This window comes from Ovis aries, chromosome 3 (genome assembly GCF_016772045.2).
Source record: "Ovis aries strain OAR_USU_Benz2616 breed Rambouillet chromosome 3, ARS-UI_Ramb_v3.0, whole genome shotgun sequence".
Classification (NCBI taxonomy): Eukaryota; Metazoa; Chordata; class Mammalia; order Artiodactyla; family Bovidae; genus Ovis; species Ovis aries.
Genome location: NC_056056.1, coordinates 163,835,082 through 163,860,353, shown reverse-complemented (window position 1 = coordinate 163,860,353; position 25,272 = coordinate 163,835,082). Strand labels below are relative to the sequence as shown.

General features: G+C 42.1%; 2 protein-coding genes across 2 annotated transcripts; both read left to right on the top strand.

Annotated features, from left to right (window-relative positions):
- Positions 1 to 4,770: 4,770 nt before the first annotated feature.
- LOC101106159 (olfactory receptor 2AP1-like) lies at positions 4,771 to 5,706 on the top strand. Its single transcript, XM_027965954.2, has one exon. The coding sequence runs from the start codon at positions 4,771 to 4,773 to the stop codon at positions 5,704 to 5,706; it is 936 nt and encodes a 311-aa protein (XP_027821755.2).
- A 10,225-nt stretch (positions 5,707 to 15,931) lies between these two features.
- On the top strand, positions 15,932 to 16,867 carry LOC101105903 (olfactory receptor 6C4-like). Its single transcript, XM_027965953.3, has one exon. The coding sequence runs from the start codon at positions 15,932 to 15,934 to the stop codon at positions 16,865 to 16,867; it is 936 nt and encodes a 311-aa protein (XP_027821754.2).
- Positions 16,868 to 25,272: the final 8,405 nt, after the last annotated feature.

The following is a 25,272-nucleotide window of genomic DNA, read 5'->3' as shown; positions in this document are numbered from 1 at the left end:
TTCCTTTGCCAGGCCCCAGAAATGACCTAAGACCAAGGCTTCTGAATCACTGGGCAAATTCTCTACTGCCCTTGGGAACTCCTTTTGGCTCATTCTGAGAAAATAACAGGTTCAGAAATCTTTCTTTAATGAGGCTAAAGGATAGTTGTGTGTGTGTGTGTGTGTGTGTGTGTTAGTTGCTCTGCTGCTGCTGCTGCTGCTAAGTTGCCTCAGTCGTGTCTGACTCTGTGTGACCCCATAGACGGCAGCCCACTAGGCTCCTCTGTCCCTGGGATTCTCCAGGCAAGAACACTGGAATGGGTTGCCATTTCCTTCTCCAATGCATGAAAGTGAAAAGTGAAAGTGAAGTCACTCAGTCGTGTCTGACTCTTAGCGACCCCATGGACGGCAGCCCGCCTGCTCAGTCATGTCCAATTCTTTGCAACCCCATGGACTGTAGTCTGCCAGGCTCCTCTGTCCAAGGAATTCTCCAGGCAAGAATACTGGAGAAGTTAGCCATTGCCTTCTCCAAGGTTTCTTCCCAACCCAGAGCTCAAACCCAGGTCTCCTGTATTGCAGGTGGATTTTTTACTGTCTGAGCCACCAGGGAAGCCAAAAGTATATTTCTCCTCCCCCAAAGAAAATAGAACTATTTGCAAATACAGACTGCCTGGGTGGGAGTGGAAGCAAGGAAATGGGGGGAACAGATAGGCAGCAGGTCTCTTTGGCAATAATTCTCCAAACTTTTTAAATCATACATCTAGTCTGTAAATATTTTGAAATGAAGTTGAGGATATAGTCCCAATATATGTGTATATTAATTTATTTTAAAACTATTTATATGTACTTCTATATAAGCATATAGATTATGCTTTATAGCAATTAAAAAACAGAAATTTTTAAAGAGCTAAAAATAAATAAAATACTTCATCAACTTCAAAACACACATTTTAGCATCTCTGAAACTGAGAAACGTCTTATGATCAATAGTAATTTAGCATAGTGTCATAGTCTAGTCGGTATCATCTTTTCTTCCTTAAAGGCACATGAAACAATGCTGTATGGAACACTTGATTGTATCTTAGATTTCAAGAAATAAGGTATAACTAGAAGACTGACATATCTCTGTCACATACCCCAGTAAATCCTCTGGTTCACCCCATGATGTGAATGTTTCCCACATTTAGAGACCAGTGACAGAGATCATGGAGTTCCTGAGTCATTGACCTCAAATTAAAAGGAGTGAGAGAAAATAATTCAACAGAACTTCATAGATTTCTTCAGGGGAAAATCTCCTGGATCATCATAGATCTGATCCTGGAGAGGCAACATTCAAGTGGCTTCCACATTGTCTTTAGATTCTCCTCATGGCTGTAGGTGAATAGTTAATTTCTGTGGAGTTTACCTTCTTTATCAAAAAATGGGTGCAACAACCCTCATAGTATTTTATTTCTTGTCAGTACCATCCCAGCAATCTATAGATATACCTATCAATGTCAAACACCAGAGATCAGTGTGAGAAAGGGGTCTGAGCACCTGAACAGACATTTTTCCAAAGAATATATAAAAATGGCCAACAAGTACATGAAAAGATGCCAACAGCACTAAACCTTAAAGAAATGTTAATCAAAACTTCAATGAGAGATCATCTTATATTTGTCAGAACGTCCATTATCAAAAAGACAAGAGAGAACAAGTGTTGGCAAGGATGTGGAGAAAAGAGAACCCTGTACACTGTTACTGGCAATGTAACTGGTACAGCCACTATGAAAAACAGTATAGAGGTTCCTCAATAAATTAAAAATAGAGCTAACATATGATCCAGCAATCCCACTTAAGGGGCTTGTAGCCAAAGGAATCAAAATCACTACCTCTAAAAGATACCTGCACTCTTATGTTCATAGCAGGATTATTAACAATAGCCAAGGCACCTAAGCGTCCATCAACAGATGAGCGGATAAAGAAAATGTGGTCCATATATAAGTTATTTTATGCATATTTAATTCTCAGAAAAGAAGGATATTCTGCCATTTGCAGTAACATAGATGATTTGGAGGATATTATGCTAAGTGAAATAAGCCAGACAAAGACAAATACTATAGGGAATACTTATACAAATACTTCTGAGGAACCTAAATTAAAAGTCCAACTCACAGAAACAGATGGTTGATTGCCTGTGGAAGGTAGAAGAGTTAGGCATAAGCTGATAAGAGATTTAATTGTAAGATGAATATGGTCTGAGTATTTAATGTATAACATGGTGACTATAGTTGATAATGCTATAGTATATAATTGAAATTTTAAGAGAATAGAACTTACACATCCTCACAAAAGGAAAAAAAGTGTTAATATGTGAAATAGAGGGTATGCTAATAAATTGGATAGGGGGAATCCTTTCACGAAACATACATGTATCAAATCATAACCTTGGACACTTTAGAAAGTGAAACTGAAAATTGCTCAGTCGTGTCTGACTCTTTGTGACACTATGGACTATACAGTCCATGGCATTCTCAAGGCAGAATACTGGAGTGGGTATCCATTCCCTTCTCCAGGGGATCTTCCCAACCCAAGGATCAAACCCAGGTCTCCCACATTGCAGGCAGATTCCCAACTGAGCTATCAGGGAATCCGTTTAAATACCTTACAATTTTGTTTGTCAGTTGCACCTCAATAAACCTGGGTGAGAGAAGAAAGTGGTCTGATGAAAAACGAAGAAGACATTCCCCATCTTTAATGTCCAGATGCAATGTCAAGCAATTTTTAAAAAAGATTCAATGTAAGTGAAAATGGCCTCATATTACAAAACTGCATGCTACATATGTGATGAAGTAGGAGGGTTTTTTGCCAATACAGATCTGAGAAGGTGCGTACCTATACTGAGTAAAAAGGGAAGGTAAGTGATGAGATACACAGATGAACAAAAAGGTCCCTGAGCTCAGGTGTTTGTGGTCTTGCAAGGAAAACAGGCTCTATCCTTTATAACAGACCCTATGGAAATATACCAGGCAAGTGCTCAGTCACTAAGTCGTGTTCAGCTCTTTGCAACCCCATGGACTTCAGCCTGCCAGGCTCCCCTGTCCATGGGATTTTCCAGGCAAGACTACTGGAGTGGGTTGCCATTTCCTCCTCCAGGGGATCTTCCTGACCCAGGGATCAAACCCACATCTCCTGTGTTTCTTGCATTGGCCGGGGGATTCTTTACCACATGCTATTTGGGAAGCACCATATCAGGCACAGACTATAAATTATGGGAAACGGGAGGAAGCAGTGAATTCAGCCTAGGGCTTACAGGGAAGGCTTCAAATAAGAGGTCTTAAAGGGACTTCCCCAGTGGTCCAGTGGTTAGGACTCAGGTTCCACTGTGGTGGACATGGGTTCCATCCTTGATCCAGGAACTAGAATCCCACATAAACATTTAGCACAGTGTGGGCAAAAATAAATAAAACTTTTCTAAAATAAGAAGTCTTAAGCTAGATCTTAAAGGATGAATAGGTGTTTGCCAATTCTAAAAAGGCCTGGGAGAACAGCAGAGAATTCTTGTTTTGTTTATTTGCTTATCTATTTACTATATTAATATAATAATAATAATTGCTTTTTGAATATTCACCATGTGGCAATCACCATTAAAATCTTTACAAGCATTATGTCATTTCATCATCACAAATATCCTGTTACTAGTCCCACTTTACAAAAGATTACTTAATGAGTTTCTTGCATGGACATGCTATGATTATTTCACCAAAACTTAACCTCTGTTCACTGATGCCAAATGGAAACATGGAGATAGAGTTTTGGGTGAAGTAGAAAGAGTAGCTTTTATTGCTTTGCCAGTAGGCTTTGCCCTCAAGACTGTGTGACTCACCCTGGAGAGGGTAGTGAGGAGTAGGGTGTGATCAGCTCATGGACAGTTCTGGGATTGGCCAGCATCAAGTTGCAGTTCTGTGTATTATCAGTCTTCTAATTTCAACCAGTCTAGGGTCTATGTGTTTGTTGTCAGCAGTTTTCACCTGGAGGGAGTCTGCTTCCTGTAAAAATAAGAAAGTGTATCAAACCTTTATCTATATCTTTCAGGGAACTGTGAGTTTGGAAATTCAGCTATGTGGCAGAATTATTGTCTAAATTGTTACCAGTTCCCCAGACCAATAGCTACTCTTCGTTTCTACATCTTCTCGTTTTCCAATCATTAACTCTTGAGTCAACATTTTACTTGAGAAGACAAGGACACAGAGGCTTGTACACAGTTTCACTATTACATCATCTTCATTAAATGGAGGACTGTGCTTCCCAGAATGCCCTCACCTGTATGGGCCCCCTACCTATAGGGTCAGCCAGAAGAACTAGCAAGAGGTGTGAAAATAGGAAGTGATGCTGCATCACACTGCAAGTTGTTTTGTAGTCAGATGAGGTGATGGACAGAGGAAGCTGTGATCAGTGGGATTAAACGCATCTTTGTTCTACTGTTCTTAGCAGAGGATTCTGTATAGACTTTCTCAGAAGAAATAAAAGGAAGAAATGAAAGAAAAGAGGGAGGGAAGATGGGAGTGAGAGAGGACAATCACTGACATCCAATAATTCTTTCAGGATTCTAAAGAAGGTGACATTTTTGACTAGGGAAGGGCCTCTAGAAGCTTCTGCTCTACTTCCCTCAATCCATTGGGAGGCCTATCTGATGCTTCTATCTGCCCAAGATTGCTAACGTCTGATGTCTCTATCTGCCCTGGATTGCTAATGTCTGATGTCTCTATCAGCCCGGGCTTGCTTGTTTCTGGAAAGGACATGAAATCTACAATGGCCAATCAGACCTTGGTGATTGAGTTCTTCCTCCAAGGCCTGACAGACACCAAAGAGCTTCAGGTGGCAGTTTTCCTGATCCTGCTGCTTGCCTACCTTGTGACCGTCTCTGGAAACCTGGCCATCATCAGCCTGACCTTGCTGGACACCCGCCTGCAGACCCCTATGTACTTCTTCCTCCGGAATCTGTCCTGCTTGGAAATTTGGTTCCAGACTGTCATCGTGCCCAAGATGCTGCTCAACATTGCCATGGGAACAAAGACCATTAGCTTTGCTGGCTGCATCGCCCAGGACTTTTTCCACATCTTCCTGGGGGCCACGGAGTTCTTCCTCCTCACAGCCATGGCCTATGACCGGTACATCGCCATCTGCCGGCCGCTCCGCTACCCCGTCCTCATGAGCAGCAGAGTCTGCACACGGCTCATCCTCACCTGCTGGCTGGCAGGATTCTCCCTCATCATCATTCCTCTCGTCTTCACCAGTCAGCTTCCATTCTGTGACACCCACATCAACCACTTCTTCTGTGACTATACACCTCTAATGGAGGTGGTCTGCAGTGGGCCAGAGGTGCTGGAGATGGTGGATTTTACCCTGGCCTTGGTGGCACTGCTCAGCACACTGGTGCTGATCTCCATGTCCTATGTCCAGATTATCTGGACAATTATCCAGATCCCCTCTGTCCAGGAGAGGAAAAAGGCTTTCTCCACCTGTTCCTCCCACATCATTGTGGTCACCATGTGCTACGGCACCTGCTTCTTCATGTACGTAAAGCCTTCTCCAGGCAAAGGGGTTGATCTCAACAAAGGAGTATCTCTGATCAATACAGTTATTGCCCCTCTCCTGAACCCCTTCATCTATACTCTCAGGAACCAGCAAGTGAAGCAAGTGGTAAAAGACTTGGTCAGAAAAATGACTGGGCTCCAGAATAAGTAGCAGCTCTGCAAGGCACCTTCCAGGGTGTGTAAGGAGTCGAGGCTCACTCACTCCAATTGCTTCTTCCTCCACAACCACCCTCAGATTCACTCTACCTCTATATTTCAACACATAGTTCATGTGTCAAAGATGACCCACTGTCAGAGACTGCAAGTGATTAGTATATACTCTTTGCTTCCCTGTAGCCACCTACCATGGTCGTGCCCTCCCACACTGACATTGGGTTTAGCCATGTGGCTTGCTTCATACAAGCGACACTTTATGCTTGCATTGTTAGTTGCTCAGTCATGTCCGACTCTGCGAGCCCATGGTTTGTAGCCCACCTCAGTGTCCGTGGAATTCTGCAGGCAAGGACACTGGGGTGGGTAAGCCATTCCCCTCTCCAGGGGATCTTCCTGACCCAGAGATTGAACCCAGGTCTCCCTCATTACAGGCAGACTCTTTACCATCTGAGCCACCAGGAAACTTGCAGAAACAAGTCCTTGAAACCTACCACTATGTGAACAAGCCTGAACTACACTAAGTATTAAAGTGGTTTATTATTGAACAAAAATTCATCAACAAAAAGGAAGCATATATGGTAAACACATGCAGTGTCCTGGTTCAGGATCTACCATTAAGAAGTGAGGGACAGAGAGTGATTGCCCATATGAACTGTAGTTGGGATGATCAGGTCAGGAAGGAGGACCTGGTCTCTTCTCACCTATGGTCACTGACCATAGTTACCAAGAAATAGATTGTCTACAGGATGCATATTGAGACAGTTTTTTATTTTTCTTCTGGGGCATTCAGTGTCCTCGTCACAGGTAATCTGGCCCCTGAAATAAGACTCAGACAGGGAGGTTGGTAGATTTTGAAGGTCTTATCCCATGGAGCCTAACTTGAGCACATTCTCTTTGTAAAATGAGGTTTTTTCATTTCCCAGAAAGCTCAGGAGCTTTCTCAACTCCCCCATACTCTCAGTTCAGTTCAGTTCAGTTCAGTTCAGTCGCTCAGTCGTGTCTCACTCTTTGTGACCCCATGAATCGCAGCACGCCAGGCCTCCCTGTCCATCACCAACTCCCAGACTTCACTCAGACTCACGTCCATCGAGTCCGTGATGCCATCCAGCCATCTCATCCTTGGTCATCCCCTTCTCCTCCTGCTCCCAATCCCTCCCAGCACCAGAGTCTTTTCCAATGAGTCAACTCTTCGCATGAGGTGGGCAAAGTACTGGAGCTTCAGCTTTAGCATCATTCCTTCCAAAGAAATCCCAGGGTTGATCTCCTTCAGAATGGACTGGTTGGATCTCCTTGCAGTCCAAGGGACTCTCAAGAGTCTTCTCCAGCACCACAGTTCAAAAGCATCAATTCTTAGGCACTCAGCCTTCTTCACAGTCCAACTGTCACATCCATACATGACCACAGGAAAAACCATAGCCTTGACTAGATGGACCCCATACTCTCAACTCCCCCATACTCTCAACTCCCCCATACTCTCAACTCCCCCATACTCTCAGTATGTTATGGCTCAGTAGTTATGGTGCACGGGTTTAGTTGCCTGGGATCTATGTGGGTTCTTCTCATCAAGGGCACTTCTAAGACATTGTTTTCCAGGGACTTTATCACCCAAAATAAAGTTCTCTGATGAAAGTGATGGCCTACGGGAGAGAAACCCAGAGCTTACCTATCTGGCTATGTATTTCTCAGAAGCTGCAGGAAATGGTCAGGCAAGAGGAAGATGTGCTGATTTACCCACTTCCCAGGCTGAATCAATTTCTTTTTATATTTTTGACTACACTGGGTCTCTGTCACTGCCCACTGAACACTCAGTGGCCTCTCTTGTTGCAGAGCACGAGCTCTAGGGTGTGCAGGTTTCAATAGTTGCAGCTTGTGGGCTCTAGGTGTGTGGGCTCGGTAGTTATGGTGCACGGGTTTAGTTGCCTGGGATCTATGTGGGTTCTCGCCGGACCAGGGATTGAACCCCTGTCCCCTGCATTGGCAGGCGGATTCTCCACCACTGGACCACCAGGGAAATCTGACTCAGTCTTAATTCCATTCCCCAAACCCAGTAAAGACAGACAACTAATGAGCCAGGTCCAAAGTAGACGAATGCAGTATGCTCCCACCTTGGCAGCTGCATTTTCAAGGCTAACATGCTGCATTGATACTTCTAAATCCATTTCACCTCCATTCCCAAGTTTTACAATGTGAAGGTTATTCCAGTGTGAGACCCCCACCAGTTCTGTGGGATGATGGGGAGAGGGACTGAGGACCCAGGACACAAGTTTAACATGTTCATGTAGAGGAAACCAGATGCTCAAGGCACAGAATCAATATTCTAGAGATAATCTGTTTAAATGGCTCTTTCCAGTGGGATTTTCTACCAAATGTTACACATCACGCAGGTTATGAAACCTGAAAGGATTTCAGTCCTCAAACAATGGAATCTCTGTCTGGGGAATAATTTAGGCAAATAACTCCCTCTAGCGGGGTTTTGTGTGGTTTGGTTTGGTTTGGTTTGGTTTTAGAAAATGTCAAACACTGAAGGGAAACACCCAGGGAACTCTGCTTAGAAACAATCCTCAGGAGAAGTCTTAAGGACTCTCAATAAAAATTAAAAGATCAATATAAAATCCTTTTTTAAAAAGTGATAATTGACCATACGTCTACTCTTGTCTCAAACCTCAAAAGGGAAAATAATAACTTGAATTTTTCTTTTCCTCTCTTCCTAATAACAGGTACCAAGGCTGTCTCTGAAGGTGAGCGTGGAGCTCAGAGCTGCTCTAACTTTTCATTCTGTTTCTGTGTAAGACAGATCATCTTTGTTTTCATCCTGGACAACACACCTCATTCTAGGGGTGAGGGAGCAGAGGAAGGGAGAGAGAAAAGGATAAGTAAAAGATAGGCAAGGAGGGGAACTTCCCTGGTAGCTCAGTGGCTAAGACTCTGCACTCCCAGTTCAGGGAGCACTCCTAATGCAAGAGGCCTGGGTTTGATCCCTGGTCATGTTCATCCCACATGCCACCCAGTGGAGCCAAAATAAGTAAATAAGTAAATATTGTTTTTATGGAGTAGGAGGGAAATGGGAAAGAATGAGAGGGAGTAGGAATAATAGGGTGACAATATACAGCCTTGACGTACTCCTTTTCCTATTTGGAACCAGTCTGTTGTTCCAATTCCAGTTCTAACTGTTGCTTCCTGACCAGCATACAGATTTCTCAAGAGGCAGGTTAGGTGGTCTGGTATTCCCATCTCTTTCAGAATTTTCCACAGTTGATTGTGATCCACACAGTCAAAGGCTTTGGCCTAGTCAATAAAGCAGAAATAGATGTTTTTCTGGAACTCTCTTGCTTTTTCCATGATCCAGCGAATGTTGGCAATTTGATCTCTGGTTCCCCTGCCTTTTCTAAAACCAGCTTGATATGCAGAGTACATCATGAGAAACGCTGGGCTGGAAGAAACACAAGCTGGAATCAAGATTGCTGGGAGAAATATCAATAACCTCAGATATGCAGATGACACCACCCTTATGGCAGAAAGTGAAGAGGAGCTAAAAAGCCTCTTGATGAAAGTGAAAGAGGAGAGTGAAAAAGTTGGCTTAAGGCTCAACATTCAGAAAACAAAGATCATGGCATCTGGTCCCATCACTTCATGGGAAATAGATGGGGAAACAGTAGAAACAGTGTCAGACTTTATTTTGGGGGGCTCCAAAATCACTGCAGATGGTGACTGCAGCCATGAAATTAAAAGACGCCTACTCCTTGGAAGAAAAGTTATGACCAACCTAGATAGTATATTCAAAAGCAGAGACATCACTTTGCCAACTAAGGTCCATCTAGTCAAGACTGTGGTTTTTCCTGTGGTCACGTATGGACGTGAGAGTTGGACTGTGAAGAAGAATGAGCACCGAAGAATTGATGCTTTTGAACTGTGGTGCTGGAGAAGACTCTTGAGAGTCCCTTGGGCTGCAAGGAGATCCAGCCAGTCCATTCTGAAGGAGATCAACCCTGGGATTTCTTTGGAAGGAATGATGCTAAAGCTGAAGCTCCAGTACTTTGGAACCTCATGAGAAGAGTTGACTCATTGGAAAAGACTCTGACGCTGGGAGGGATTGGGGGCAGGAGGAGAAGGGGACGACCGAGGATGAGATGGCTGGATGGCATCACGGACTCGATGGTCGTGAATCTGAGTGAACTCTGGAGCTTGTGATGGACAGGGAGGCCTGGCGTGCTGCGATTCATGGGGTTGCAAAGAGTCGGACATGACTGAGCGACTGAACTGAACTGAACTGAGGAATAATAGGAGGAAAGGAGGGAGACAGAGAAATTCTAATCTTGAAACTCCTGTTTACACATACATGTCAAGGTAGTCAAAGCATGAGTTCTCCAAAATTATTTCCCCTTGGAAATTTCCTTCTAAGTGTAATTTTTTATAACTTTTTGTCAGCACTAAGTAGCATGTAGGATCTTCGTTCCTTGACCAGGGATTGAGCACACACCTCCTGCAATGGAAGCTCAGAGTCCTAACCACTGGACTGCTAGGAAAGTGCCTAAGTGTAAATTTTTTAAGCGCTTCATTTGAGGCATAAAATACATTTGTAAAGATGCAAAAAAAAAATGTTTTTGAAACTTTTATTTAAAAGGTGGATATCTGGACATGATCTGGCCAAACAGATTGGATGCTTGGAACAAGTCCATTGAGCACAGATATCTATAGATTTTAGTGTTTCTAAACCCCTCCATGGTTTTCTGCTTGTACTCAGTTGAAATTAGCTTGGTTTGACTAAAATGATATCAAAATCTTCAAATTGTAGGACATAAATAATCAGCCATGGGGATTCACTATTATCTTCTATATTTTGTCTGTTTATAAAAATAAATTTTTTTCAATATATAAACATGAAATGGGTAGTGTTTATGTAGCTATTGTGTTGGAGCTCCAGTGTGAAGTTTTATGTCTCAGTATTTTAAAATTTTGTATTTAGACAGAAATCTCCTGGCAGAATAATATGTGAGAACCTATCCTTTGACTACCTTAAAATCTACTTGGAAGCATCAGCTTCAAGATTACTGAATTTCTCTCTTCCTTTCTCTTTGGTTCAATTCAGTCGTTCAGTCACGTTCAACTCTTTGTGACCTGTGGACTGCAGCACACCCAGCTTCCCTGTCCTTCACCAACTCCCAGAGCTTGCTCAAATCCATGTCCATTGAGTCAATGATGCCATCCAATCATCTCATCCTCTGTGGTCCTCTTCCCCTCCTGCCTTCAATCTTTCCCAGCATCAGGGTCTTTTCCAATAAGTTCTTAGCATCAGGTGGCCAAAGTATTGGAGCTTCAGCTTCAGCATCAGTCCTTCCAATGAATATTCAGGACTGATTTCCTTTAGGATTGACTGATTTGATCTCCTTGAAGTCCAAGGGACTCTCAAGAGTCTTCTCCAATACTGCAGTTCAAAAGCATCAATTCTTTGGTGCTTCAGCCCTTTCTCTTTCCTCCTCCCTTTTCTCATCCTTCTCCTTCCTTCCCTCTCCCCCCACTTTCTTTCTCCCTCCCTCTCTCATTGTGGCTGTATCCCACCTTTTCTTGCTATGGTCCAGCATCCTTGATTCTTCGTCCACTGTGACATAGCCCCTTATGCCTGCCCCATAAAATCTAAATCTTCTTCCAGCCTGACTGCATACAGTTAGCAAACTCAAATATGGTATAAGCACCCAGGAAAGAGATTCTAATTATGACAGTTTGGCCCTTGTGCTATCAAGCTCCGATCATCAGTGGTCAAGGAGCTAGCCATTCTAGGATAAACTCAAGCAAGATTCTCTTAGGGGAATGTGGGCTTGGAAGAAATGATCCCACATGTTGAATACAAAATAATCTCTCTGTGTCAGCTTCTGACTGACCACATTTATCTCTTCTTTCACATGTTTACACCATCTTGGCTTCTTGTTTATCTTCTCGTCCTTTGCCTCTTTGAAAAATCCATTTCCAGTACCTCTCCTGTCTTGGTTTACACACTTTTGTCCTTCTGCCACTTCCATTGGCTTGTTTTGTCTTTCCTACTGGGGGTCTACAGGTTGGAAAACTCTTGGTCAGCTGCACATTATCGGTCTCAAACCCGTATTTACAACTTTCATCTTTTAAGTGACTCTGCCTACAGCTAAAGAGTAAGCACTCATTCACCACAGAGAACAAAAGACAAATTTCATGATCTCATAGATTTACCTTAGACCAACCCTGAAAATAGAAACCATTCTTCTCACCAAACTCAAGAGGAAACTCCAGTACCATTTGATCTCTTGACCAGAGTCAAGTGTAACAACACCACGGACCTCTCTTTCAACGATTCTGTGATCCTTGAAGATCGGTCCACTACTGACTTTTCCGTGTAAATGATCTGTGGATTCCAAGTATATGAATAGAAGCCACCTAGGCTTCTGAGATACAGAATCAAAAAGAAAAAGGGTGAAGGAGGCTTCCCTCGTGGTCCAGTGGTTGAGACTTTGCCTTCCAACTTAGGGGATGTCAATTTCATCCCTGGTGGAGAACTATGATCCTACATGCCTCATGGCCAAAAAGCCAAAACATGAGACAGAAGAAATGCATATCAAGTTCAATAAAGACTTTTAAAATTGTCCACATAAAAAAAGTTTAAAGAAAGAAAGTGGGGAAGGAATATCAGGGAAGGTAGTTCAAGTCCATGGAGGAGAAGGTAGAAGCCTATATAACATCCTGCCTTTCATCAGAAAGGAAGAATCAGAGAACAATGGTCCAACACAGGAAAGAAAGAATTTGCTCTGAAATAAATGCTAAACTTCCCACCCCCGTGGTGAAACAGTGATGCCGCTGACAGTAGGAAGCCAACCTATTGGCTTCTGCACTCCTCATGCTCCTGAAGAGGCACATGGCATACTGTACAATTAGGCAAACCAGCTCTCAGATGCCAATAATTCAGAGTTCCTGTTATGTGATGTTGGGAAAACTACACAACTTTTATGTTCTTCATTCCCTCGTCTGCAAAATGGGCAAAATAAAAACAGTAATAATAATAATAACTTGTCTCCCATTTACTATATTCCAAGCACTCTTCTAAGGAGTGCTCCACATCTATCAACACATTTTCTTATGACAGATTTTTGTTCCAATTACTATTCTTACCCACATTTAAAAGATGAAGCAACTGAGGCACAGAGAGGCTAGAGAATCTTCTGAAGGTCACACACCTACTAACTAGGTGGGCCAAGAGTCTAAAAATAACAAATGCCTCAACTATAGTGAACATAAAATGATAAAGAATGGAAATTAATAAAACTGCCCAGCTCAGGTAAAATGCTTGATAAACTAATGTTGTATTTTTATTATTATGACCACCATTATTGCTTCAGTTCCCATAAGACTTTTATCCTGTAACTGATGCCCATGTAACAGCCTCCTCGTGGGTCTCTTCGGAGCATCTTCCTAGTTATCTGTCAAAAGTTAATTCCCAACATTATTTATTAAGGCTAATTAAAGTTTTCTTGACCTGGGCCCCCAGGGGAAAATTTATTCCCCAATGTCTCTGCTGAGTAAACTCAATAAAATGGGTATCACTCAAACTGATAAAAAAATTATAAAGAAGTCCAGATCAAATGAAGGGAAAAAAAGAGACTGTGAGAAGTAAAATGTTCCTCTATTCTTCAAATAGTTTAAATAAGGTAGCAACTTCAGAAATTGTAGAACCAATCCTAAATGGGATCAACTTATAGAAAAGGCAGTAACAAGGGACTGATTAAAGGCAAAGGAAGCTAGAAACTATTTATTTTCAAACTCCTGCCCAAGGAACCTGTATGCTTTATGAGAAATCAGGGCATGGAGTAGTAATAGAAAAGTGGAATATGTGTTACATTTTATCTTATTTTCTTATCCACATCTGACTTCTCAATTTTGACTCTTCCTAACAGCATCCAGAGGTAAAATCCCTCAACATCTTTTCTGAGTGTTAAAAAGTGAGTATGTCCTCAGTTCATCAATATTATCATTTTATGGTAACATATTTTGAAATCCAACTGAATGTGATTTCTACTACTGTTTTTTACTGTTAAAAATCTCACTCAGGTTCATATTTTTCTTTTTAGATTATGAATATGGGGATAAAGGAAAAGAGAAAGACTTTCATTTTGTGATCAGTAGCACTCCAGAAATAACTATCATTGACCATTTAAAATTCTTCCAGACATTTGGAAATATAGGTATAAATCCCCAGTTTCTTACACAGGTAAAAATCACAATATATACTTGTGATTGTGTTTACTTCCCTAGCAATATATTGTAAAACATATGAAAGTCAGTACAAATAATTTTCCCATTTTATTCCAAATACAAAAGGTCACAATTTGTTTACTTATTCACGTTTTGAATAAGTGGAATTTTTATCTTTTACAATTTTTGTACATTAAAATAATGAAATGAACTTCTCCGAACAATTATATATTCAGACTTGTGATTATATTTCTGTGAAATACAAATGTAAATTTCTCAGTGATAATGTAGAAAAATTATCCAAAAAGCAAAAAGTGAACAGAAGCCTGAGCCTCCCATTGAGAGAGTGACATTGCCTTGACATTAGAGTCCAGTGATCACAGTGGGCCAAGGGCAACAGGGACTTCCACTATGAACTTGTTCTAGATAAGCACCCTTGAAGATCCTTAGTTCCTGTGATACCAGAAGATCAGAACAAAGATAAATGCCTAAAATGATTCTTAACCCTAGCAGGTATTTTTCTGGGAGGAATCCGTATTAGTCTGTAAGGGACCAGGCTGACTCTTTCCTACTTTTCTGAAGCAGTAATATCTAAGTTCTGAAAACTAAAAGAACATAATACAAACTAGTACAGCCACTATGGAGAACACTGTGGAGATTCCTTTAAAAACTGCAAATAGAACTGCCTTATGACCCAGCAATCCCACTGCTGGGCATACACACCGAGGAAACCAGAATTGAAAGAGACACGTGTACCCCAATGTTCATCGCAGCACTGTTTATAATAGCCAGGACATGGAAACAACCTAGATGTCCGTCAGCAGATGAATGAATAAGAAAGCTGTGGTACACAAAGACAATGGAGTATTACTCAGCCATTAAAAAGAATACATTTGAATCAATTCTAATGAGGTGGATAAAACTGGAGCCTATTATACAGAGTAAAGTAAACCAGAAAGAAAAACACCAATACAGTAAACTAACACATATATATGGAATTTAGAAAGATGGTAATGATAACCCTGTATGCGAGACAGCAAAAGAGACACAGATGTTTCGAACGGACTTTTGAACTCTGTGGGAGAAGGAGAGGGTGGGATGATTTGGGAGAATGGCATTGAAAGATGTATACTATCATGTAAGAAACGAATTGCCAGTCTATGTTCAATACAGGATACAGGATGCTTGGGGCTGGTGCACAGGGATGATCCAGAGAGATGATATGGGGTGAGAGGAGGGAGGGGGTTTCAGGATTCAGAACTCATGTACACCCGTGGCTGATTCATGTCAATGTATGGCAAAACCAATGCAGTATTGTAAAGTAGAATAAAGTAAAAATTAAAATTAAAAAAAAAGAACATAAGAAAGGCTCCTGGTGCAGTAAACATTATTCCCTGAATATTTAAACAGTTAAAGAAAGCTTTCCTAGAATTATTGGCTAACTGTAATCTCTTCTATCAGTTAAAACCAGGAGAAAAAGTCTCATACAAAAAAGAATTCAATATTTCAGAGCTTTCTCCAAACCTGCCACCAGGCACAAAAGCCAGAATATAAAAAGACATTCACTCCTGCAAAGCAAATAGATATGGGGGTGTCTGATATATTGAAGAAGACAGCACTGAAGAAAATGATCAAAGCATTAACACAAGGAAAGATGAAACATTCCTACAAATCTTGAGAAGGGTTTCATAGATAGGGAGGAGGGAAAACAAAGAGTGGATAAAGGGGTAAATCTTTATATGTAGAAAATGCATTATGGAGTGCCAGGTGACTATTTCATTGCCTCAAGAAAAAGGCTTCAAAAACAAAGCTGCCTACATGGGAACCTGGGTAAACATATTTTGTAAAGGGCCGGTTGAGACCAACAGACATTCTGTTAACTTAGATAGAGGAATTTTCCATAAATAAATTTCAAGAGGAACCCACATCCTCCCCTCAATATTCCTGAGCTTTGCTGCCCTTTTCCTTCCTCATTTCTCTTCTTCTCAGTTTCACAGGCAGAATCATTAGCAATGAAAAACCGAACTTTGACAGAATTCATTCTGCTGGGACTAACAGACATCCCAGAGCTTCAAAGTATCATCTTCATACTTCTCCTCCTTACCTACATAATCAGCATTATTGGAAACCTGACGATCATCACCCTCACACTACTGGACTCCCACCTCCACACGCCCATGTATTTCTTCCTCTGGAACTTCTCCTTCTTAGAGATTTTCTTTATTTCCACTTTCACTCCTAGGCTACTGTTCAGCATATCAACTGGGAACAAGAGCATCAGCTTTGCTGGCTGCCTCACTCAGTATTTCTTTGTGATATTCTTTGGGGCCACAGAGTTTTACCTTCTGGCTGCCATGTCCTATGACCGCTATGTGGCCATATGCAAACCCCTGCATTACACGACCCTCATGAACAGCAGAGTCTGCATCCAGCTAGTCCTCTGCTCTTGGCTGGCTGGATTTCTCATCATCCTATCCCCAATCATCATGACCAGTCAACTGGACTTCTGTGCCTCCAACAAGCTGAATCATTATTACTGTGACTATGGACCTCTCATAGAACTATCTTGCTCAGACACAAGACTCCTGGAGCTGGTTGACTTCATCTTAGCAGTTGTGACGTTGGTGCTCACCCTGATGCTGGTGATTCTCTCCTACACAAACATCATCCGGACCATTCTAAGGATCCCTTCTGCTCAGAAAAGGAAGAAAGCCTTTTCCACATGCTCATCCCACATGATTGTCATCACCCTCTCTTATGGCAGCTGCATCTTCATGTACATAAAACCCTCAGCAAAAGAAGGAGTTGCCTTCAATAAGGGAGTCGCTGTGCTCAATACATTAATTGCCCCTTTATTGAACCCATTCATTTACACTCTAAGGAATAAACAAGTAAAAGAAGCTTTCAATAATGTGGCCAGAAAAATAACACATCTTTATTCATTTTAGTGGCCTCAAAATCAGTGGAAATTTTGAATGATTCATAAAGTTATGCCAGCTGATAATTTGACCTTGTGATAACTCCTTTTGTTAAAACTGTTTCTCAGATAAACTGACTGAAACACATAGTAAAATTTAGTTCTACATCTGTCAGTAAGAGAAAGGTATTCAAAGAAGGCCAGTTCAGATATTTTATTTCCTATAGATATCTTTTAATAAAGAAGGAAAATAATATCTTTAGAGTACATATAAAACAGAAGTGTCTGATTAAAAATTCCTTTACTTGTCATAAATCTAGTGATCAGGTGAATGACTATATCTACCTTCCATGAAGGGCAATCACTATCAAAAAGTTGTAAATATATTTTGTCAGAAATTCCTAGATACTTTCCAGAAGAGATTATTCATGATGCCACACACATACAAAAAATCTGTTTCATAAAACATTCTCAGGTTTTGCAACTTTCTTCTCCTTCAAACAACTCCAAAAAAAAAAAAGCCTGCCTCTTTCTGGCACCTCCTACAGAAAGTGATTCCTACTGTAAAGTACTGTATGGAATCTCATGTCTGTTCATTAGGACATTTCTGATCACTGAGATCAGAATGAAAACCATTACCAAGGAATCATTTGGACTCCATTTAAAGGTAAATTTAGGTGAAGAGATATCTTAGGTTATGTTGGCAATGATATGAATCTGTTGTAGCTGGAGTCTGGCAAAGTCCACCTGACTTTTACAGGATGCATTTCAAGATGAACCTGAAGAGGTTGGGCATGTTACAGATGCTTCTTAGGAAGGCCTTGGGATGCTAAAGGCTATTAACTCTCTACAACTTCCTGCATTTGGAGTCCCTTGGCTGCCTCTCTGACCTTGCCAATCATGTGGTCATTGCTTCTGAGAGTTAACTGTCCTCTACCTCTTCAAGCCCCGTCATTCCCATGAATATTAACAAGCCTAGCTCCTTGACTATCTGTCCTACCATCATCCCTGGTAAAGGAGAGATGTCAATGAACTTTTTAGTGATGCTGTTGGCCCTCTCAGCAGTACATTTCCCATGACCTTGTGAATGATATGTGCTGTGGGCCTTTCAATGGAACGAACCAACTAATAAGCCTTAAGTTCATATGCCATGTATTTATTCCATTACTCCCACCTCCCTCGGGCTTTTCACTCCTTCCTTCACCATCTTCCAGACAACTCAAGCATTTCCACATCACTGAGTGTTGGACATCACTTTTTCAGGCACTGAGAGCTATCCCAGTGTTGAAGTGGGGTCCCTGGGAGGATGTTAAATTCCACATCCTGAAAATGTGTTCCCAAGTCAATAAATTCTTGCTCAGTCAAACCAGTCTTGCATTCTGGGACCCTGATCAAATCCTAGTCCCAGGAACACTTCTCTGACTTCTGCCAGTACAAGCAAGCCAATCCTTTTCATTCCTTAGTGTTTAGGTTCTTTCCTCTTTTACCAAGTCCAGCATTTCCTCAGCTGGATTATTCTGGGTTTAATCCTAGTTATCAGTCTGACATCTAGGAGAGGAGTCAGGGACGGCTCTTAAGGGGAACATCGGATGTCTTGTAAATAGGGGGCCTCCTAAACATCTTCCAGCTAGCCCTTGGTAGGAAATAGTGGCCACCTTTGCAAATCCAAAGTGCTCATAGCAAGCTGAAATGTTAAAATCCTCAGAAGCATCTATCCAGATATGCCTTTTCCACATTTTCATTATCTGTGTTTCCTCCATCAGGGTCCTGAGCTTCATAAAGGACCTGCCAGAACTAAGCATTCAAATGTCTCTGAAGCTCTCTGTTGCTAACAAGTAGATCAACAAGCCACTCAACTATGTCTGTTCTCTCACTACAGCAGATGAAGTCTCTAACTAACCAACACATAGGTGAGCCCTCTAGCTGTCACACTTTGCAATTAACTGCTCGTTAATAGCCCTTAGATTCTTATTACCCTCTTAAGGGCATCAATACCTCTTAGCAACAGTCAACTCTACTGTCTTTGTAGGCATTTTTTCCCACTGTATTTTTCTAATGCCTGCAGCATCACATCTGCCACTGTCTTCCCCTCCCCTAGAAGATTTTTCCAGATTAACACCAGTGAAAATTTAACAATGAGCCACCACACTAAATGCAAGGTAATAGCAGCCCACAATTGAAAGATTTTGAAGACTGTGGTGTACTGAAATTATTGATAACGCCAATTAAAACTAAACTCAAGCAATTTCTAACTCAGTAGATCTGATCTATCAATTGTCAGCCTTATACATGAAAACAATGCCCATTTCTGTGTACAAATACTGTTTACCTCAACTTCTATTAGTTTTCTGTACTTAATAATAAACATGCATTCAGAAATTACAAGACACACAAAAAAGCAAGAAGAAACAACCCATTAATGACACCATAAAACTTTGAGCCAGACCCAGAAGTGACACACATCTTGGAATTATCATACACAGACTATAAAATCATTATGATGCCAATGTTAAAATATTTTAATTTTTTTAACAAACATGCAGGACCAGTTGGTAAACTTTAACAGAAATAGAGAAAGTTTTTTGAGAGTATAATAGAATGCTAAAACTAGAAAACACAATAACAGATATAAAGAATTTCTGTGATGAACTCTTTAGCCTAGTGGACAGAGTTTAGGAAAAAATCAGTAAAACTGAAGAATGGTGAACAGGAATTATACAAATTGAGGGCAAAGAGGAAACTGTGTGAGGAAAAAAAGCAGATTATTTTAAAGCAATGAGACAATATCAAACATTCAAAAATATGTGCAATAGGAGTCCAGAATAACAGAACAGAATGAGGGAAATAAATATTGAGGTCATGTGCTCAGTCATTCAGGCATGTCTGACTCTTTGAGCTCCCTATGGACTGTAGCCCACCAGGCTCCTCTGTCCATGAGATTTTTCAGGCATGAATACTGAAATGAAGTGAAGTGAAAGTTGCTCAGTCGTATCCAACTCTTTGCAACCCCATGGACTATGCAATCCGTGGAATTCTCCAGGCCAGAATACTAGAGTGGATAGCTGTTCCCTTCTCCAGGGGATCTTCCCAACCCAGGAATTGAACCCAGGTCATCCACATTGCAGGTGGATTCTTTACCAGCTGAGCCATCAGGGAATACTGAAGTGGGTTGCCATTTCCTCCTCCAAGTGATCTGCCTGACCCAGGGATCATACCCGAGTCTCCTGGGTCTCCTGCATTGGCAGACGGATTCTTTACCACTGAACCACCTAGGAATAATGTCAGATAACTTTCCAGTTGTAAAGAAACAAACAACAAACCCAAGAAAACTGGAGAACTCACAGCAAAATGTCAGGATACGTCAATCAGTTTCTCTCCCCCTCCCTCTCCTTCTCTCTCTCTCTCTCTCTCTCTCTCTCTCTCTCTCTCTCTCTCTCTCACACACACACACACACACACACACACACACACACACACACTTAGATACATCAAAGTCAAATTGCTAAAACAAAAATGAGAATATGTTGACAACTACTAAAAGATGAGAATCTGAGACTTTTCAAATGAAATTATGCCAGACAGAAGACAGTGGGATGCTGGGTTTAAAATACAGGGATGAGAAACTATTAACTCACAATTGTATGCCTAGTAAAAATGTCTTTCTAAAATTAAGACCAAAATGTGAGAGTGCTTGACTAAGATGGTATAGTAGGAAGACTGTGAGCTCACCTTCTCTCATGGGCACACCAAAATTGCAACTATTTTCAGTGTAGTTATTGATGAAAAAGACCAGAATCTAGTAGAAAATATCTTCTGCAAGTAAAGATATAAGGGTTGTGAGAAATAGAGATTCAACTCTTAAAGGGCACACACAAAATTTCACATGCTCAGGCAATCAAAGAAGAATCAATGGTTTGAAAGGAGCTTGAGTTAGATTCACCTACTCACCTTAGAAAGTATCCCACAGAGTCAGGAGGCAGCTGGAGCTCACCTTGGGGATAGAGACACTGTAAGCAGCCATATTTGGGAGCCTATTCTATGACATGAATACTGATGCTGCCCAGCACCATTTGGGAATCCTCTCTCCAGCTTATCAGCACCAGGACCTTGCCCAATCAGCAGCAGGCAGGCTGTATAAGATTCCCTGAAGCCACAACTGCCCTGGGACATGGCCTTGTACTTGACAGAATCCTGGCACCACTCACCAGAATGCAGGCACTCCCATCAGAACCCCCAGGGCCTTGCATCCAGAGACTGCAGTGTCCAACTAGTAAAAAGGCAATATCCCTTGGACCACTTGTTCCCTGGCCCAACCCACCAGCCAGCCAACTCTAGCCCCACAACCAGCCTCACCCATCTGTGGTCAGGTACCAGCTCCAAGACCCAGAGTCCCAAACCCATTGTCCAGCAGACTGACACACCAACTCCAGGACCACCCAGACCCAGCTCCACCTACTAGTGAGACAACACCAGCCCAAGACCCCCAGGCCTTTGCTGTACCCATCAGGGGATAGACACCAGCTCCAAGACCAGCACAAGCCTGCAACCTGCTGTGGCAAGACACAGTCCACCCACCAGCAGGCTGGTGCCTATCCCCAGACACCTTGGGCCCTAGCCCCAACCAGCAACATGATAAGAGCAGCTCTGAGACACCTTGGACCCTCAGCCAGAAGCCCCAGTATCCAATCACACCCACCAGCGGGGTCAACACAAGCTTTGGGACATCCCAGGCCCCACAGCCAATTTTTTCAGGAAAGAGACCAGCCTATCAATGGGCAAATACCAGCTCTAGGACCCCCAGGGCCCTATAGTCAGAGATCCCAGGACCCAGATCCACCCATCAGTGACATAGCACTACTCCAGGACCCTCTGGACCTCAGTACCCCCATCAGTGGTCTGACACTAGCCTCAAGTGACATGATAGATTACATGATGCAATAGATATATATGGAATATTGCATCCAAAAGCAGCAGAATACACACTTTTTTTCAAATGCACATGAAACAGTCTCCAGGATAGATCACATGCTGGGCCAAAAAACAAGTGAGGGCAACTGATCAGGAGTTAATTGCTATTGAAAAGATAGATTGTTACTCACAGTCCCCAAGATGGTAGAGCATGCTAGACCATGCAGAGCTGCGTGAAGTAGTACTAGGGTCAATCAGCAGGCAGAGGGAACTAGGGGATAACATGATCAGGAGCCTTTATTGTGCTTTTCATGGAAAGGAATGGGTAAGGCCATGTAGGCAGAGTAAGCAAAGTAGACAAGTTTAGTATTAGCTAGTTTGAATAATTTCTATTGGCTCTGAGTTTAGGGGCTGTCTCTAGCTGTCTGGTACCAAACTGGATATCGGAGCTCAATAAAGTTGATAGCTGTGGGTATGGACTCTAGATTGCTTGGTTTGCATATGAAAGGTATGCTTACAAGTAAGTAATTTCTTATCCCTAGGAATTAGCTGACCCTGAAAGGAGCGGTCTACCCATATGTCAAAACATCAGAATAAAAAAACATGCTGGGAATTCTCTGATGATCTAATGATTAGAACGCATCACTTTCACTGCTGGAGTGCCCAGATTCAATCCCTGAAGGGGGAACCAAGATTCTTCAAGCAACATGTCTTGGCAAAAAAAAAAGAATAAAAAGACATGCTTAAACACAGGGACTAAATTATTAGGGACCTATAAACCAAGTGAAGGAGTCTACAGTTTACCTAAAATGAGAAGTTATTGACCTATTAGAAGATTTAAAGAAAGAAAATGATACCATCTGACTTATACTTGGAGAAAATCACATTGACTGGGTGGAGACAAGAGATGGAACAAGAATGACTCTGGTGAGGGAGAGGGACAATCAGCTAGACTGCAAATTTAGCAGCAAAGATGATAAGAGGTGGTTGCTTGGGATTAAATTTTGGATGCAGGATTAACAAGCTTTGCTGAGAATTTGAATATGCAGTGTTATAAAATAAATGTATTAAAATAGACAGTCAGATTTTTTATGTGGGCAACTGAGTGGTAACAGGTCCCTTACTGTTGACAGGGAAGCTTGGAAGAGGAACAAGAGTTCTACTTGGGACATGGTAAGTCTGAGATGCCTCTAAGACATCTAAGGAGAGATATTCAGCTATATATACAGTAGAGGCCATGGTCAAAGATTTAGGTGTAGAAATCACAGAATTTAAAAAGGAAAGTTTTAAGAAGGAAAGGAGATCAAGTATGTCAAATATTGCTGAGAGACTCAATAAGATAAAGACTGAAAATTATCCATTGGATTTGGTGACATGAGGGTTGTTGGTGATATCAATAAGAAAGGATCAGTGGGATAATAGAGACAATTGGAGAGAATGGGAGATAAAAGGAGGAGACCAAAAAAGGGGGAGGGTGGTCCAGTGACTTAAGACTCCATGCTGCCAATGCATGGGTCGATCCCTAGTCAAGGAACTAGATACCACATGCCTCAACTAAGAGTTCCCGGGCCATAACTAAAAACTCTTCATTCCACAACTAAGACCCTGGGCAGCCAAATAAATAAATAAAATTTCTTTTAAAATGAAGACAAGCATCAGCTAGAGGGCATCAAGAGTTGAGGGAAAGGCCCAAGCTATTCCAGGTAACACCTATGTTCTATTTCCAAATTTCACCAGTTTTCCCAGACATGTTAAACATTCATAAAGCTTAATTCTTAGGGTAAAGACCCCACCAGAAACATCTGCTATAACATGAGGGGCCTGAACATTGATGCAAACCCTGACTCTTTGCCATGAACTGATGGGTAATGGGTTCACTGAAACACTTTCCATCTAAAAAGAAAACCAGGCATGAAAATCGATCTGATTCAACCACATTTCACTGTTACTAACTTCTAGAGTTTTCCAGAAGCATCTACATTTAACAGGGAGGCAAGATTTCACACAGAGGAATGAATTGCCCATCATGAGATTCTAGACATAATGGAGGGAGACCCTCAAGTCTCATGTCATTTGCGACCAAGGAAATCCTACAGTGTGTGAGGAAACAAAGTTAGCCGGGAGAGGAGCAAGGTATGAGGAAAATGAGAACATAGCTTGGCCAAAAAAAAATGAGGCTAAGGAGAGGAAAGAGGATGCAACAATCATTGGAGACTTAGAAGCACCAGCCCATGACACTATATCAGTTCAGAGTTACTCAAGGAGCCCCCAAGAGTCAGAGTCTCCCAGGTCCCCAGGGGTAGAGGTACAACATCAGCAGTAGAATAAATGTGGAGCCACAGAGGTCAAGTCTCACAGAGGAGAAAGAGAACAACAGAACCCAAGCCTGTGCCCATCAGCGCCACTCTAGCTGAGTGGCCATTTCCACCTCCCCAGGTAAGTGGCCCACACAGTGCTGGGCAGCCTTGGACCTTTCCCTAATAAGATAAGACCCTGCCCAGGGACAGAAAAGGAGGAGAAACAGGAGATAGATCAGGACTTGCTCAGGGCCTTAAGAGCAGTCTCTCTGGGCTAGAAGCCAATACCTCTACCTGGTCAGGGAGGAAAGAGGCCAGGGGAGGTTTCCCATATCTCTACTGCTAAGTTGCTTCAGTCGTGTTCGACTCTGTGCTACCCCATAGACGGCAGCCCACCAGGCTCCCCTGTCCCTGGGATTCTCCAGGCAAGAACACTGGAGGGGGTTGCCATTTCCTTCTCCAATACATGAAAGTGAAAAGTGAAAGTGAAGTAGCTCAGTCGTGTCTGACTCTTTGCGACCCCATGGACTGCAGCCTACCAGGCTCCTCTATTCATGGGATTCTCCAGGCAAGAGTACTGGAGTCGGGTGCCATCGCTTTCTCTGCATATCTCTACTACTCATTGCAAAAATATGTTTTAGAGGTCACCAGCTTGGCCAGACTGGGAGAAGGGACAAGAAGGAAACAGGAAACCCTGGACAATTTCTATCAGATAAAGCTGCAAATAATACAGCTGGCAAGTGTATATATTCAAAATATGCAAACCTTTGAACTTGTACTGTGAGTAGTTGTGCTATGGGATGAGTCATACCAAGTGATAATTGTGCAATCATGTGATATGCATGCTTTTAGTGTGCCTAATAGGATGGGTTGTGTGTGGTTAAGTGGTGGGGTTGAGGCAGTGGCTAGTGAGTGCAGGTCAGTGCAATGACAGATGACAATAGGTGGACATTCATAGCCTCCACACTGCGGTCAGTGTCTGATGAAAACTTAGGACATTCTTCTCAAGTTCTTACTGATGGTCCTCATCTCAGAGCCCACAGATGGACCTGGATGTGTCCTCCTTTGTCCTCCATATGCTCCCCAGCAGAAACAACATGCACACACAAATGCGCAAACACTACCCCATGCAGAGCTCCCATTAACACTTCAAGCAAAAAGAAAAAACCTGAACGAAAAGGACCAACTGACTGTGCTTCCCAAGGTTTCCCTGCCAATAAAGACTGCCCTC

Coding starts and splice junctions, on each gene's coding strand:
- LOC101106159 (XM_027965954.2), top strand. CDS start 4,771: ATGGCCAATCAGACCTTGGTGATTGAGTTCTTCCTCCAAGGCCTGACA.
- LOC101105903 (XM_027965953.3), top strand. CDS start 15,932: ATGAAAAACCGAACTTTGACAGAATTCATTCTGCTGGGACTAACAGAC.